We start from the raw sequence: 15126 nt of genomic DNA on the forward strand, positions 1-15126 counted from the left end.
TGTAAAATGGAAATACAAACTTGGAATATGATTTGACAGCAATAATAAAATACATCTTCTGGAATTAAAAAGTAACTTGACCAATGAAAGCAGCTCTCTCAACCATCAGCATTTTACTCAGAAACTGCCTAGCAACACAGCAGGCTACAATAAAGACCAATCCACAGAACAGATGTCTACTGTATGTATTGAACTCTTGAATTGACGTGGAATCCCCCCTTTTAAAACTGGTTCAAGTCTTTCCACATAAAACTTTAGATCATATGTAAAACAAGAAGTCAATTACGTCACACACACACACACAGGGCACTTCCATCACGTGTGTGTCTTCATGTGAGCTCGGAGGTGTGCGCCATGCGAGAAGTGGCGTCCACATAGTGCGCAGGCGAAGGGTCGGACCCCCGTGTGCAGCAGTTCATGCCTCCTCAGGTGACTGGGTCTGATGAAGCTCCGCCCACACATGGAACAGTGATGCGTCCTCTCTCTCGTGTGGTTGAGGGCGTGTCGCTTAAGGCAGCTGATGTAGGGGAAACCCTTCCCACAATGTTTGCATACGAACCTCCCCTCCTTCTCTTTACTGAGGGGAGCTCGAATTCTGACAGTCCCACCATTTCCTCTTTGGTCTCCATGGTGACCGGGCATGACGGTGACGGAGTGTTTCCCCGGGAACGATGCGTAATCGTCTGTGGTCGTTGTCGAGGAGGAAGTGTGTTGTTGTAGTTGGTTTTCTGACGAGTAGGTGAAAAATAGACCAGAGGTGTCTGTGTAGCCACCGTACCCCAGGTTCAGTGCTGCATACTCGGGGTACGTTTGGCCCAGATCCCCCTGGTCGACCCCCAGGCCTGGTTCTCCTCCCGGTAGTGGGTTGAGGTCTGGACATGGGCTCTCTGGCTCCCTCTTGAGGCAGATCTCAACTACTACAGGCTGTTCCTGGTCAAGGCAGTGAGAGCTGCTACTGAGGTCATGGTCCAGAGTTCTATGTTCCAGTTCTATGTGGTGTCCCATAGTTCTATGTTCCTGTTCTATGTGGTGTCCCATAGTTCTATGTTCCACTTCTATGTTGTGTTCCATAGAGTCACTGAGCTCATCTCTACCCCCTGGTGGTGTACTCTGGAACCCCCAGTCCTCCTCAAAACTGCTCTGATCAGTGGGATGCGGTTGCCGGGCGACCAGTGGAGTGGTGGAACGCTCAGGAGCTTACATGTAGGAGAGGGGACAACACGGGATAGAAAACAGAAGGCAATGTCATCATCATCCTCACCACCACCATCATCATCATCACTACCACCACCACCAACCATGCAATATTGCATTTTGCTGGCTGGATGTTTGAACTTGGCCTCTCTTCCTCCCTCATTTCATTTAAGCTCTTTCCTTCTCTCTCGGTAGCTAGGTTTCCATCCAATTTAATGTGAATATTCTCAAATCTGCATAGAAAATATGTGCATTTTCCCACCAGTGGTGTGTTTCCACCAAACGGACTTGTTGCAGATAAAAAACAGGAACTCAGTCTGGCTTTCAACTTGAAACAGTAGAATGCACAAGGTGCAACTTCTAAATTGGGTGGTACATCATCAGCTTTCCTCTTGTCATGTCAGTCATTGTGTAGCAGTATAACTTTAGACCGTCCCTCGCCCATACCCGGGCGCGAACCAGGGACCCTCTGCACACATCAACAACAGTCACCCACGAAGCATCGTTTATCCATCGCTCCACAAAAGCCGCGGCTCTTGCAGAGCAAGGGGAACCACTACTTCAAGGTCTCAGAGCAAGTGACGTCACCGATTGAAACGCTACCTAGCCGTTTCACATCTGTTACACTTGCATACCTTAGAGAGCTATTTATAACTTGTCAGAAATGTCCAGATCAACTAACATTTTTTTTGCTAGGTTTTTTAGCCCATAGATTTTGTTGAGTCACTCAAATATCACATGAATACACATTAGACATGGCAAAATGTAAAGAATTGCAAGAAAATTACATTTAAAAACGGCAAAATATTCTCTGCACCCCATTACAAAATGTGTAGAATTGCTGGAAATAAACTTTAAACCTAAATTATTATGGAGCTAGAATATTTGTCAAACGGCAGTCAAGCATCCCCAGAATCAGACCAATGATATTAATCGGAAAGGAGCAGCACCACCCTGAAGTTCATCATGTTATTTCATCTGTAGCCTAATAAACTGCATGATTTCCCGAGTCGTAGTGGGAGGACCACACACAACATATCATCACGTGACTCCAAATTCACCTCGATATGACGGTTATAATTTCAATATTGGCCCAGAGGCGTTTCAATCCCCATTTCTCACATAATTCATTTTACAGACAAAAAGGTCCCACCATGTCGAATGAACAAATGATATCTGTTGGCATTTAGAAAATTGTACCGAAACTTCCTGTTTCCATCCATCGTGATAAAAAAAAAAGTTCGGTATGACTTTCCTTGTATAAAAACTGTTGATGGAAACGTGGTTTGTCTCTCTCACCATTCATCCTCAGTTCATTTGGAGCACCACATTCCCCTGGGCCGTCCTCCTCCAGTCTCTCTTGTTTGATGGTAACTGGTTCAGCCGTCTCGTCTGTTACAGTGGTCTGTTAACGGACAGAGACGGTGATAGTGTTATCAATGCATTGTTAATGGGAGGCGAATTACATAAACACGTACTTGCGTGTATGCCATGCATAAATACCTTTACCCTATACTAGCCTATTAGCCTGTTTTTGACAATGTTTTATCAATCCTTATGTAAATTATTATACCTTATAATTCAGCTGTAAATAATATCAATGCCATGCCCACGATTAACTATTTTACTGCTGATAAAACAAAAGAGTGTAATGTGCGGCTACACTACCTCGTCCGTCCTTAGTCCCTCCCGCGCCGCGGGTCCATTACTCCACTCGCTGCTGCAACCCTGCTGCGTAAAGACTGGGTCGGGCTTGTGTTCTCTGTTGGTTTCTGCATGGAAAGAGAAGGGACCACATTACTTCATTTTCGACTGTCGATTTTAAATCACCAAGCATTTAAAACTAAATACATAAACACGTACGGGGCGGTAGGGAACCCCCGTTCCAAAGTCTCTCGCGCAGCACAGCGCCAACTCCGTCCCCGCCGTGTTCAATCGTAGATGTCCTTTTCCGGTGCCGGTTTTCAACTACTTTCAGCTTTTTCATCAGGATTTCGTTGTCGTGTTTTTTACGTGACAGTTCCCCACGTAAAAACGCGGAGTACTCGTCCACCAGTTTGGTTATCTCCGCCATGGCGGCGGTGGATAGAGCTTCCATGATGGACGACAACTGCGTCTGAAACATTACGGTCTCCGACATTCTAGCTAGAATAGCCTAGCTAGCTAGATATTGATAATGGCAAATTTTAAAGGGAAAAATAGCGATATTGAATTGTAATATGTTTAAACACTGTGGCCTGTAAGTGGACACCTGGTTGGGTAGTTTAAACCTCAGATCATAGCGGTTAACAAATCCCTGTTCCTGTGTCTACAATAATAATGCAACATGACGTGATGACGTCTCATTCAATTTACCGTAAGTACATGAGAGAGTTGCATTAAATTTTGGGGGCGCATGCTGAGAACTGCTCTACAGGCTCGCCTAATATATAGGGTTAGGGTTATATATATATATATATATATATATTATTAATTGTATTTATTTCACCTTTATTTAACTAGGCAAGTCAGTTAAGGACAAATTATTATTTACAATGACGGCGTACCCCGGGCAAACCCTCCCCTAACCCAGAGGACGCTGGGCCAACTGTGCATCGCCCTATGGGACTCCCGATCACGGCCGGTTGTGATACAGCCCGGGATCAAACCAGGGTCTGTAGTGACACCTCTAGCACTGAGATGCAGTGTCTTAGACCGCTGCGTCACTTGGGAGCCACATATTTAACCCATTGTGATTGATATTTTGACCATTCAAACTTATCAATTAAACTATACTTTGGACTTTGTTGTTTCACAGTTTAGTTGTATTCTTTATTACAATCAGACAGGTTAACACGCACATTACAGTAGGTCTTCACTTTGGTCACTGTCCTCCTTTGCCCTGCCTTGAACAGTCAGTGGCATTGTCCATGATGTAGTGTCAATTGTCCTGGATGCATCCCAACAGTCTAAAGATGCTTTCTCTCCTCGTCTCCTCTCCTTCACCTACATCGGACAAGTGAAAGCAAGATGGCGAAGGGAAGGCACCCTACAGAAGCACCTGTTTGTGCCCCAATGCACCCTATTCCCTAATATAGGGCACTACTTTTATCCAGGTCCCATCAAAAGTAATGTCTCATGTAGGGGATAGGGCACTATTTGGGACACAGACCCTGTTTTCCACCAATTTTATCAGATCAATGTTATCAAAGGAAAGGAGACAAGGAGAGGAAGCGACTTTAGACTATTGAGACGCACCACTACTGTTGTTGGTTGTCGTCACATCCCCACCAGCCTGTTGCACGTGACCTTTGACCCTGAGTTTGTTACTTCCTGTTCGGTCCTAGCCCTCCTCTGACTGGCTAGAGAGCGGCAGTGGAGGTGGACGTGGAGGGGGTGGATGAAGGTGAGGAGGGTGAGGAGGGTCAGACCCACGTTCACCTGGAGGAGAGGAGAGGTGGGAAGAAGAACACAAAGATTGAGCCCCCCTTGTGCAGAGCCTGTGGTCTATCTGTTTCCCAAAACATCCTCTCCAGTACTCCAGCCATTCTACTTACTTAATGTATTACAGTTCTAGCACATCTGATTCCATCAATCTAGTCATCACCAAGCCACTCACTAGTTGAAACAGTTAGTTCTGGAATACACCAAATACGTAGAACAACAGCGGGTACTCGATGAGAGGCTTGGTAAACACTCAAAGGTATATAACCCTAGTTCATTACACAGGTATGAGGCCCCTACTGTTTTCTGTAGGAAAAATAAGTTGACTGACTGACTCACATAGATAGGGTCTCCATGCAGCAACTCTCTGATGAGGTGTAGAACAGGGAACTGGAGCAGCAGAACCACAGCTGACAGAGATGTTATCAGACCAGACAACTTACCAAAATGGCAGCCGGGAAACCTGGTGGGGAGATGAGAGGAAAAGAAGAAGACAGACGGATTAAACAACTGGATGACTAGTGGAGTTTTCTTTTGTTGAATTTAATTTATTTTGGGTAACAGACATATACAACAAACTGTACAATGTGGACCCAGAGGATATCACTTGAAAGTATTCATTAAAATGATTATTTACAAAGTGGTCCTCGATGGTAAAAGCAATAGTAGTAATGGTGGTCGAGGCAGGGTTAAATTGTGGTGGTGGGGCTGGGGGTACTTTAGGATAGGAGACATAACACACCCACACACAGTGTGAACGTACGCGATGGTGAGGAAGGCTTGGTGTCCACCATAGATGAAGGCACTGTTGAGGACTTGCAGGATGAAGGTGAGGTACTGAAGAGCAAGGAGAGGAGAGGAGAAGCAGACGTAGAAGAGGAGGCACTGGAGGGAGGTGAGGAAGAGGGAGAGAGAAGAGGAGCGCAGGTCGGCTTCTTGCTTCGTCTCTCCTTTCGGGAGAGAAAGGGGGAGAGAGAGAAGGGAGAGTGTGTCAGAAAGAGGTGGAAGAGAGAGTGGGTGAATGAGGGAGGTGAGAGGAAGAGAGAGGAGGAGCGCAGGTCGGCTTCTTGCTTCTTCTCCTTTGGGGAGAGAGAAGGGAGAGTGTGTCAGAGGGAGGGATGGGAAAGACAGAAAGAGGTAGGTGAGGATGAAACGTTGATTGAGATACTTATGACTTTCATTTTAACTGCTTGTTGCTTGGGTCTACTGTGTTTAAATAAATGGAGTCCATCTTTAAGTACAGCTGTAAGCTTTTCCAGGACTTATTCACCATCTAAATCTACAAAGCATTACATGGGCTTGCTCCTACCTATCTTTCTGATTTGGTCCTGTCGTACATACCTACACCTACGCTATGGTCACAAGACGCAGGCCTCCTAATTGTCCCTAGAATTTCTAAGCAAACAGCTGGAGGCAGGGCTTTCTCTTATAGAGCTCCATTTTTATGGAATGGTCTGCCTACCCATGTGAGAGACGCAGACTCGGTCTCAACCTCTAAGTCTTTACTGAAGACTCATCTCTTCAGTGGGTCATACGATTGAGTGTAGTCTGGCCCAGGAGTGTGAAGGTGAACGAAAAGGCTCTGGAGCAACGAACTGCCCTTGCTGTCTCTGCCTGACTGTGTGTAAATGTTGTCTATCAATAGCAGCACCATCTTATTCTAATGCCCACACTGTCACCTGCCCTTAACGTCTATGATGTCACCCACCTGGAGCCAGTGGCTTCCCCTTGTGTCTGTCCATGATGAGGCCATTCCAGGGACCACAGAGGACCCCACAGAGCTGGGTGAAGGCAAAGGCATTGGTGTACTGACTCACTGAAAGAAATAGACAGAGACAGAGAGAGAGGAGAGAGAGAGAGAGAGAAGGTGGGGGTAGAGATAGAGAGACAGAGACAGACAGAGAGAGAGAGAAGGTGGGGGTAGAGATAGAGAGACAGAGACAGACAGAGAGAGAGAGAGAAGGTGGGGGTAGAGATAGAGAATAAGAGACAGGTGGAGGAAGAGAGAGAGAGAGAAAAGAACAGCATTGATAACCACTAAATTAGAGAAGTAGTCTACACAGAGGCAGAAAAATAGCTGTATTTGTGTTTTTCTGTTATTTTTTACCCAAGGTCTGGTCTCTGTTGGCCAGCCGGTTGAGCATGGGGTTCACCGTGGCGATGAACAGGAAGTGACAGAACTGCATGACAGCCACCCAGACCAGGTGCCACAGGAAGAACCAGGACAGGACACAACTCCTAAAACTGGTAACTGAGAGAGAGAGAGAAGGAGGGGGGTGAAGGACAGAGAGAGAGAGAGGGGGGTGAAGGACAGAGAGAGAGAGGAGTGGGGTGAAGGACAGAGAGAGAGAGAAGGAGTGGGGTGAAGGACACAGAGAGAGAGAGAGAGAGGGGTGAAGGACAGAGAGAGAGAGAGAGGGGTGAAGGACAGAGAGAGAGAGAGAGGGGTGAAGGACAGAGAGAGAGAGAGAGAGAGGGAGAGAGAGAGAGAGAGAGAGAGAGAAGGAGGGGGGTGAAGGACAGAGAGAGGGAGGGAGAGAGAGAGAGAATGAGGGGGTGAAGGACAGAGAGAGGGAGAGAGAGAGAAGGAGGGGTGAAGGACAGAGAGAGAGAGACAGAGAGAGAGAAGGTGTGGGGTGAAGGACAGAGAGAGAGGGAGAGAGAGAGAGAAGGAGGGGGTAAAGGACAGAGAGAGCGAGAAAAGGAGGGGGTGAAGGACAGAGAGAGGGAGAGAGAGAGAAGGAGGGGGGTGAAGGACAGAGAGAGAGAGAGAGAGAGAGAAGGAGGGGGGTGAAGGACAGAGAGAGAGGGAGACGGAGGAAGGGAGGAGGACAGAGAGAGAGAGAGAGACGGAGGACGGGAGGAGGACAGAGAGAGAGGGAGAAACGGAGGAAGGGAGGAGGACAGAGACTGGGTGTTGGTTGGGGCAATATTCTATGATGCTTGTGTGGCTGTATGAGGTGTCTGTGAGTGAATGACGTTGCTCACTTTCTCAGTGCTTTTTAGTAACTTTTACAATATGTAGGACTATTTCATGCCAATAAAGCCCTTTATATTTATTTGAATTGACTGGATGACCAGGTTTCTTACCTCTCTCAGGCTGATCGGGTCTGGAAGGTCCTGCTTTGTCCTGCGACTGCAGCGGGGCACTCTCAGCCTTCTGTAACACAGCAATCTTCTGATATTTGGCATTCACATCTCCTTTTCTCTCTCCTCCTCCTCCGTCCTTTTCTCCTCTCTCTCCCCCTCTCTTCCAACACCGGCCACCGCAGCTCACCCTGTCACAAAGAGCTGAGTCAGAGTCACCGCTTTAAAATCATGGCGGCGACAGTCCTGTTTGGCGTCCATAGTGGTCGGTCACCATGGTGACTGTTAGTCTGGTTGTGTGGTGTGGTGGTGCATCGTGGGAGTCATAGTTCTTCTGACCCGTAAGCGTATCTGTCGGGGAGTGGGTAGGGGATGTGGGTCTTGGGCATGAGGAAGAACGTCCGGAAGACGTGGATGACGCTGCAGACGGAGAGAACGAGGAAGGAGGAGTGGAAAGAGACCCCTCTTTCATACAAAAACTTCAGAGAGAGAGAGAGAGAGGGGGGGAGGAAGAGGGAGAGGTTATATACAGCATGTATGAATCCTTTCTTCACCTCTTTTGATTATCAGTGGTTACTTAAATCATTCATGTTTTTGCCTGAGCTAAGCTTGCATCTGTCACAATGGAATTAAGCAGTCAGTCAAAGGTCAGATTAAGGAGAAGCAAATCATTAATGACCGTTTGGATTCATGTTTCATCTAGAGGATGCTACATTTCAGTTGATGTAGTCCCTTCTGAAAACAGCAGGTGCTGACTGTGCAACAGTTCAAGCACCAGAAATCTGTCCCAAATTGAGGAATATTCAGGAAGTCAGAAGGTTTTCAACAGTATGAACCCTCATTAAACCTGTCCCTAATTGAGGAATATTCAGGAAGTCAGGAGGTTTTCAACAGTATAAACCCTCATTAAACCTGTCCCTAATTGAGGAATATTCAGGAAGTCAGAAGGTTTTCAACAGCATGAACCCTCATTAAACCTGTCCCTAATTGAGGAATATTCAGGAAGTCAGGAGGTTTTCAACAGTATAAACCCTCATTAAACCTGTCCCTAATTGAGGAATTTTCAGGAAGTCAGGAGGTTTTCAACAGTATAAACCCTCATTAAACCTGTCCCACACTGAGGAATAGTCATAAGGAAACCTGTCCCACATTGAGGAATAGTCATAAGGAAACCTGTCCCACATTGAGGAATAGTCATAAGGAAGATGCTGTGTTACCTTGATGATGAGGAAGACAGCGGCGGAGGAGTCGAAGGCCCCGGCGTAGACCGATATGACCGTGGAACGGTGGCTGTCGAACAGGTTCCCCACCTTAAGAAGACAGAGGTACAGAGATGACCACTAGTTTACCATCTGTTGACCAAATGCATGTCATGACATAGAGATGACAGACTGTAGCTTTGAAAGAGACCAACTTGAGCGTTGGTGGTGTAGAACAACATTCCAGATGTGATCAGGCACGAGATGGCAGGAAACAGCAACGCTGACTGCTCTGTGTGTGAGAGAGAGAAGCATGGGGTGGGTTGATGGGGGGGGACAAAGCAATAATTCCTAAAAAAAACAAAAAACGTCAATTAAAGACCGAAGGTCAAGACACGCTAACCGACATTTCAATATGTTATAAAAGTACCTGGACTGGAGACAGTTATCAACAAGGTCCCCGTGGTGTACAGACATCTAGAAAAGAAGACGCAGGCAGGGAGGGAGGGTGGTAGGGGCGAGGGAGGGTATGAGCATAGGTAGTTTTGTGATGGTTTGGTGTCATGATAACATTGATTTAGAGAAACAGTGCTTTTGGTTAGTATTCAGACCCCTTGACTAACCACACAGCCTTATTCAAAAAATATATATATTTTAAATCCTCAGCAATCTACACACAATACCCCATAATGATGAAGTCAAAACAGGTTTTAGAAATAAAATAAATACCTTATTTGCATAAGTATTCAGACCCTTTGCTACGAGACTCGAAATTGAGCACCGGGTGTATCCTGTTTCCATTTATCATCCTTGATGTTTCTACAACTTGATTGGTGTCCACCTGTGGTAAATTAAATTGACTGGACATGATTTAGAAAGGCACACACCTGTCTATATAAGGTCCCACAGTTGACAGGTCATGTCAGAGTAAAAACCAAGCCATGACGTTGAAGGAATTGTCTGAAGAGCTCAGAGACAGGATTATGTCAAGGCACAGATCTGTGGAAGGGTACAAAGAAATTCTGCAGCATTAAAGTCCCCAAGAACACATTGGCCATCATTCTTAAATGGAAGAAGTTTGGAACCACCAAGACTCTTCCTAGAGTTGGCCGCCCGGGCCAAACTGAGTAATCGGGGGAGAAGGGCCTTGGTCAGGGAGGTGACCAAGAACCCAATGGTCACTCTGACAGAGCTCCAGAGTTCCTCTGTGAAGATGGGAGAATCTTTCAGAAGGACAACCATCTCTGCAGCACTCCACCAATTAGGCCATTATGGTAGAGTGGCCAGACGGAAACCACTCCTCAGTAAAAGGCACATGACATCCTGCTTGGAGTTTGCCAAAAGGCACCTAAAGACTCTCAGACCATGAGAAACAAAATGTTGGCCTGAATGCCAAGCGTCACATCTGTACGAAACCTGGCACCATCCCTACAGTGAAGCATGGTGGTGGCAGCATCATGCTGTGGGGATGTTTTTCAGCGGAAGGGACTGGGAGACCAGTCAGGATTGAGGGAAACCTGAACGGAGCAAAGTACAGAGAGATCCTTGATGAAAACCTGCTCCAGAGTGCTCATGACCTCAAACTGGGGCGAAGGTTCACCTTGCAACAGGACAATGACCCTAAGCACACAGCCAAGACAACGCAGGAGTGGCTTCGGAACAAGTCTCAATGTCATGAAGTGGCCCACACATGAATCTGATCGAAAATGTCTGAAGAGACCTGAAAAAAGCTGTGCCGCAATGCTCCCCATCCACCCTGACAGAGCTTGAGGATCTGCAGAGAAGAATGGGAGAAACTCCCCAAATACAGGTGTGCTAAGCTTGTAGCGACATACCAAAGAAGACTCAATGCTGTAATCAATGCCAAAGGTGCTTGAACAAAGTACTGAGAAAAGGTCTGAATAACTATGTAAATGTGATATCAGTTTTTTATTTTGAATAGATTAGCAAACATTTCCAAAAAACAGTTTTTGCTTTGTCATTATGGGGTATTGTGTGCAGATTGATGAGGGGGAAAAACAATGTAATACATTTTTGGAGTAAGTCTGTAACGTAACAAAATGTGGAAAATACCATCACCATTGTCATCATGTAAACAGCCCATCTATCTACCTCATCCCCATACTGTATGTATTTATCTTGCTCCTTTGCATCCCAGTATCTCTACTTGCACATTCATCTTCTGCACATCTAACATTCCAGTGTTTAATTGCTATATTGTAATTACCTCACCACCATGGCCTATTTATTGCCTTAACTCCCTTATCTCACCTCATTTGCACTCACTGTATATAGACTTTTTGTTTTGTTTTTTTCTACTGTATTATTGACTATGTTTTGCTTATTCCATGTGTAACTGTGTTGTTGTATGTGTCGAATTGCTATGCTTTATCTTGGCCAGGTCGCAGTTGTAAATGAGAACTTGTTCTCAACTAGCCTACCTGGTTAAATAAAGGTGTTCTCAACTGGCCTACCTGGTTAAATAAAGGTGTTCTCAACTGGCCTACCTGGTTAAATAAAGGTGTTCTCAACTAGCCTACCTGGTTAAATAAAGGTGTTCTCAACTAGCCTACCTGGTTAAATAAAGGTGTTCTCAACTAGCCTACCTGGTTAAATAAAGGTGAAATTAAAAATTAAACAATTAAATCAAATCATTGTCAGCGGAAAAAATCTATAAACACACCTGTCTGTATCTGAAATGACAGCCTGTAATGGGAAATTATTGGAGAAATTATTTTCTTGTATTTCATTTTCTGTTGATATGGATTGATATGTAATAAACATGATTTTATGTGCGGCAAGACGCAGACAGATGCTTTCCTTTGGGGAGGGAAACAGGAGTTAACCATGTTTAATTAACCCTGTTAGTCTATAATTATCGGTTGGAACTAAGTACTGACCCACTGGACAAAAAGTGGTTGAATCCATGTTGTTTCCACATCATTTCAAGCCAAAACATTGACGTAATGGACGTTGAATCAACGTGGAAAACGAATTGGATTTGACAAGTCTTCAACGTCAGATTATGTCATATATTGTCACCCCAAACGTTTTACTGAAATCCAACGACGTGGTGATTGTTTTGTTTTGTTATTGATTTAGCGTTGAATTCACGTCAGTTGACAACTCAACCAAATGTAAATGAAAACTAGACGTTGAACTGACGTCTGTGCCCAGTGGGGACGTCCCAACCTTTGACCTGTTTAGCTGCCGGTATAAATGTCTGCTGGTGTTGAATGTGGTTCAGGTTTGGAACCAGACACACTGTGTCTCTGTGACACTGTGATTCTGTAGCAGCTGATGATGAGAATTCCTACAAGTCTCTCAGGCTGGTGTTTCCAGAATCTTCTGTGACAATGTGATTAACATTAGAAATGTTCTCTGCTTCTGTTCTGGAGGTTCTCCCTGAACTCTTGGAATAAACCAGATAGATTTTTGATAGATTTTTATCAATAACTGCTCTCCTTTTGGTTCACCTGGAAATTCATTTCACACCCTGTCCCAGTGCACTACTTTAGACCGGGGCTCATAGTGTAGGTCTCTGGTCAACAGTAGTACACTAATAGGGAATAGGGTGCTATTTCAGACAAAGCCATTGTTGTAAAAACGACACTCACCAGTTAGTTGACCCACCAAAAATAAATGATGGGCAGCATTACATTTTTTTTTTACAATAATAAAACATTCTCACGTGGCCAGGAGCCTGGTCGCCATGGTGCCGAAGTGGTCGAACAGGAAGCCCAGAGGAAAACGCAGGAAGTTCATGGAGAAGGAGGCGACGGTGAAGACCAGAGAGAACTGTTCATCTTGGCCACTACAGTCTGAGAGAGAGAGAGAGAGAGAGAGAGAGAGATGGTGGGATGTCGGAGAGAGAGAACTGTTCATCCTGTCTCCTGTCTACTACATTTTGAGACAGAGAAAGAGAAAGATGGAGGGCTGGGATTGGAGAGAGGGCGAGAAGGAAAGATGGATGGAGAGACCAGAGAGAACTGTTCATCCTGTCTACTGGTGTCTCAGAGAGAGAGGAGGGATGGGGGAGAGAGAGAACTGTTCATACTGTCTACTGGTGTCTCAGAGAGAGAGGAGGGATGGGGAGAGAGCTTTTTGTGAGCTTCAGACGCTTTTGTGTGTGTGAGAAAGAGGTTGTGTGTGTGAGAAAGAGGTTGTGTGTGTGAGAGAGAGAAAGCGTGTGTGTGCGAGCTCATGACTCACCTGACTGTATGATGTTATCACCGGGCCGCTCCCCTGACAATGTGATAATGTCACCGGGGTCGGTGGCGTTGGCAGTGATGTCACAGAGGTCACTGAAGTAGCCGTCGTTCTTAAGGATGAACACCAGCGACGCCCAGCCGTACGCTATCCCCGAGAAACACAGGTTTTCAACGAATCCCGAGGCCACCGTCAAACTGTGGCGCAGCTTGGCCCCGCCCCCACATCCCAGCATGCTTGCTGCTGCCACTGCCGCTTACTTCCTGCTTCACTTTCGGGTTCCTCCTATGGGACTTTGTGTTGCTGGTCAGAGGGGTGGTGGTGAAGCTCGGTAGTAGTAGTGGTGGTGGGTCCCTCAATTTCTGACCACAGCATTGGTGCCCCCTTTCAGCCCCAGGGGTATTTTTGGAAAGTAAGAGGAGATGAGGCGGGACTAGTTCCAAAATATGAAGTACTAAAATAAATGAGGGCAGTGAACCCCCCTGCAGCAAGTTTCCCTCACACTTCACCGTGTTGATCTGCATTGACTAGAATTAGTAGAACATGAACACAAACTAGACCTTAGACCTTGAATAGAACTACTGACAGCCTGACTGCCTGTTAGAGAACACAGGTGAGTCCGTCATGTTTACTACAACCGTGTCCCAAACGGCATACTATTCCCTATATAGTGCACTACCTTTGACCAGCCCTGGCCCTGGTAGTGCACTTCAGTAAATAGGGAATAGGGTTCCATCAGGAACTCGGCAGGATTAAAAAGCCAGTATTAACCTTAACCTTTCTTTCACTACATCTGGCACTATAGCACTAGGTTCTCACACACAGTACACACAGTACACACAGTACACACAGTACACACAGTACACACGCACAGAGGGCACTGCTCCTGAAACTCTGTTACATAGTATTGCTATCTAACAGCAAATACACTGTTAACCCAGATACACTGGGCACAAAAGCAAACATACTCACAAGATGCATACTATGCACACACACACACTCTACCTGTAGAAGGGCCAACAGTGGAAGCCTCTGTCGTCTTCTCTCTCAGAACACAGTGTTCATCGTAGTTCTCTGGTCTCTTATAGTACCACATAGTTCTCTCTGTCTGCTCACTGGTTCAACTCATCTGACTTACTCACTGGTTCTAACTGGTTCACTGGTTGTAACTGGTTCACTGGTTCTAACTGGTTCACTGGTTCTAACTGGTTCACTGGTTCTAACTGTCTCACTGGTTCTAACTGATTCACTGGTTCTAACTGTCTCACTGGTTCTAACTGGTTCACTGGTTCTAACTGGTTCACTGGTTCAAACTGGTTCACTGGTTCTAACTGTCTCACTGGTTCTAACTGATTCACTAGTTCTAACTGGCTCACTGGTTCTAACCGGTTCACTGGTTCTAACTGATTCACTGGTTTAAATTGCTTGCCAATCAGTGGGGGCTGCCCCCCCCACCGATTGAAGCCAGGTTCCCAAAGTCCATGTTGTTGGCTGGAGAGAATGTTGGCTGGTGTCCCAGTTGGCAGTTTTATGCGGAGTCACTGACTGAGGTTGTGTCCTGGTTGCAGCTATGTGCAGGCTGACACAGGAAAGGCCTGACCCTTTATCAGACACATTATTGGCAGTGGCTGGAGGGAGGGGGGCGGGGGCTTCAGTGTGTCAATCATCCTCTACTTAGGCTCTCATTAGTTCATTGGAGTGCCTTGGCTCCTCCCAGTGGTGTGTCTGTCTATGGCTGTACCGTCCTTATCCCCAAAGATCCTGGGGCCTGTTGCACAAAAGTAGAATTAAGACATCCGGGATAAATGACTCAGCTGAGCTCAATGAAGCCAAAACATGTGCGTCCAGGCTTAATTGGTTGCACAAAGACCAAGCCAGGATGAGCAGACACGGATTCATTAAGCCAGGTGAAACCAATCCTGGATAGGTGCGCGCTCACGGCTCACTCAAATAGACCCCGCCACAGATCACAGATTAACTGATTTACCATGGCAACTAGAGCCGCGTACTTTTC

General features: G+C 46.0%; 2 protein-coding genes across 3 annotated transcripts; both read right to left on the reverse strand.

The window, feature by feature from the left end:
• Positions 1–94: 94 nt before the first annotated feature.
• Positions 95–3550, reverse strand: LOC149980321 (uncharacterized). The gene is made up of 4 exons (XM_090188017.1): positions 3058–3550; positions 2863–2966; positions 2494–2599; positions 95–1196 (listed from the first exon to the last, which is right to left on the reverse strand). Exons 1-4 carry the CDS (start codon positions 3332–3334, stop codon positions 316–318), a joined length of 1368 nt encoding a protein of 455 aa, XP_090044143.1. The 5' UTR covers positions 3335–3550; the 3' UTR covers positions 95–315.
• Positions 3551–3976: 426 nt separating this feature from the next.
• LOC110498611 (equilibrative nucleobase transporter 1) lies at positions 3977–14737 on the reverse strand. 2 transcript variants are annotated; one of them, XM_090188014.1, is made up of 13 exons: positions 14118–14737; positions 13116–13496; positions 12595–12724; positions 9334–9380; positions 9119–9195; positions 8922–9014; positions 8044–8183; positions 7708–7895; positions 6725–6868; positions 6326–6433; positions 5381–5567; positions 4957–5080; positions 3977–4614 (listed from the first exon to the last, which is right to left on the reverse strand). In XM_090188014.1, the coding sequence occupies exons 2-13, from the start codon at positions 13345–13347 to the stop codon at positions 4453–4455; spliced, it is 1632 nt and encodes a 543-aa protein (XP_090044140.1). In that variant the 5' UTR covers positions 13348–13496; positions 14118–14737; the 3' UTR covers positions 3977–4452. The 2 variants fall into 2 exon arrangements, with proteins under 2 accessions (XP_090044140.1, XP_090044139.1); XM_090188013.1 differs by having other exon boundaries at positions 5381–5696; positions 14118–14717.
• Between the last annotated feature and the right edge of the window lie 389 nt (positions 14738–15126).

Source organism: Oncorhynchus mykiss, chromosome 10 (assembly GCF_057628025.1).
Source record: "Oncorhynchus mykiss isolate SJ-2025 chromosome 10, ASM5762802v1, whole genome shotgun sequence".
Taxonomy (NCBI): Eukaryota; Metazoa; Chordata; class Actinopteri; order Salmoniformes; family Salmonidae; genus Oncorhynchus; species Oncorhynchus mykiss.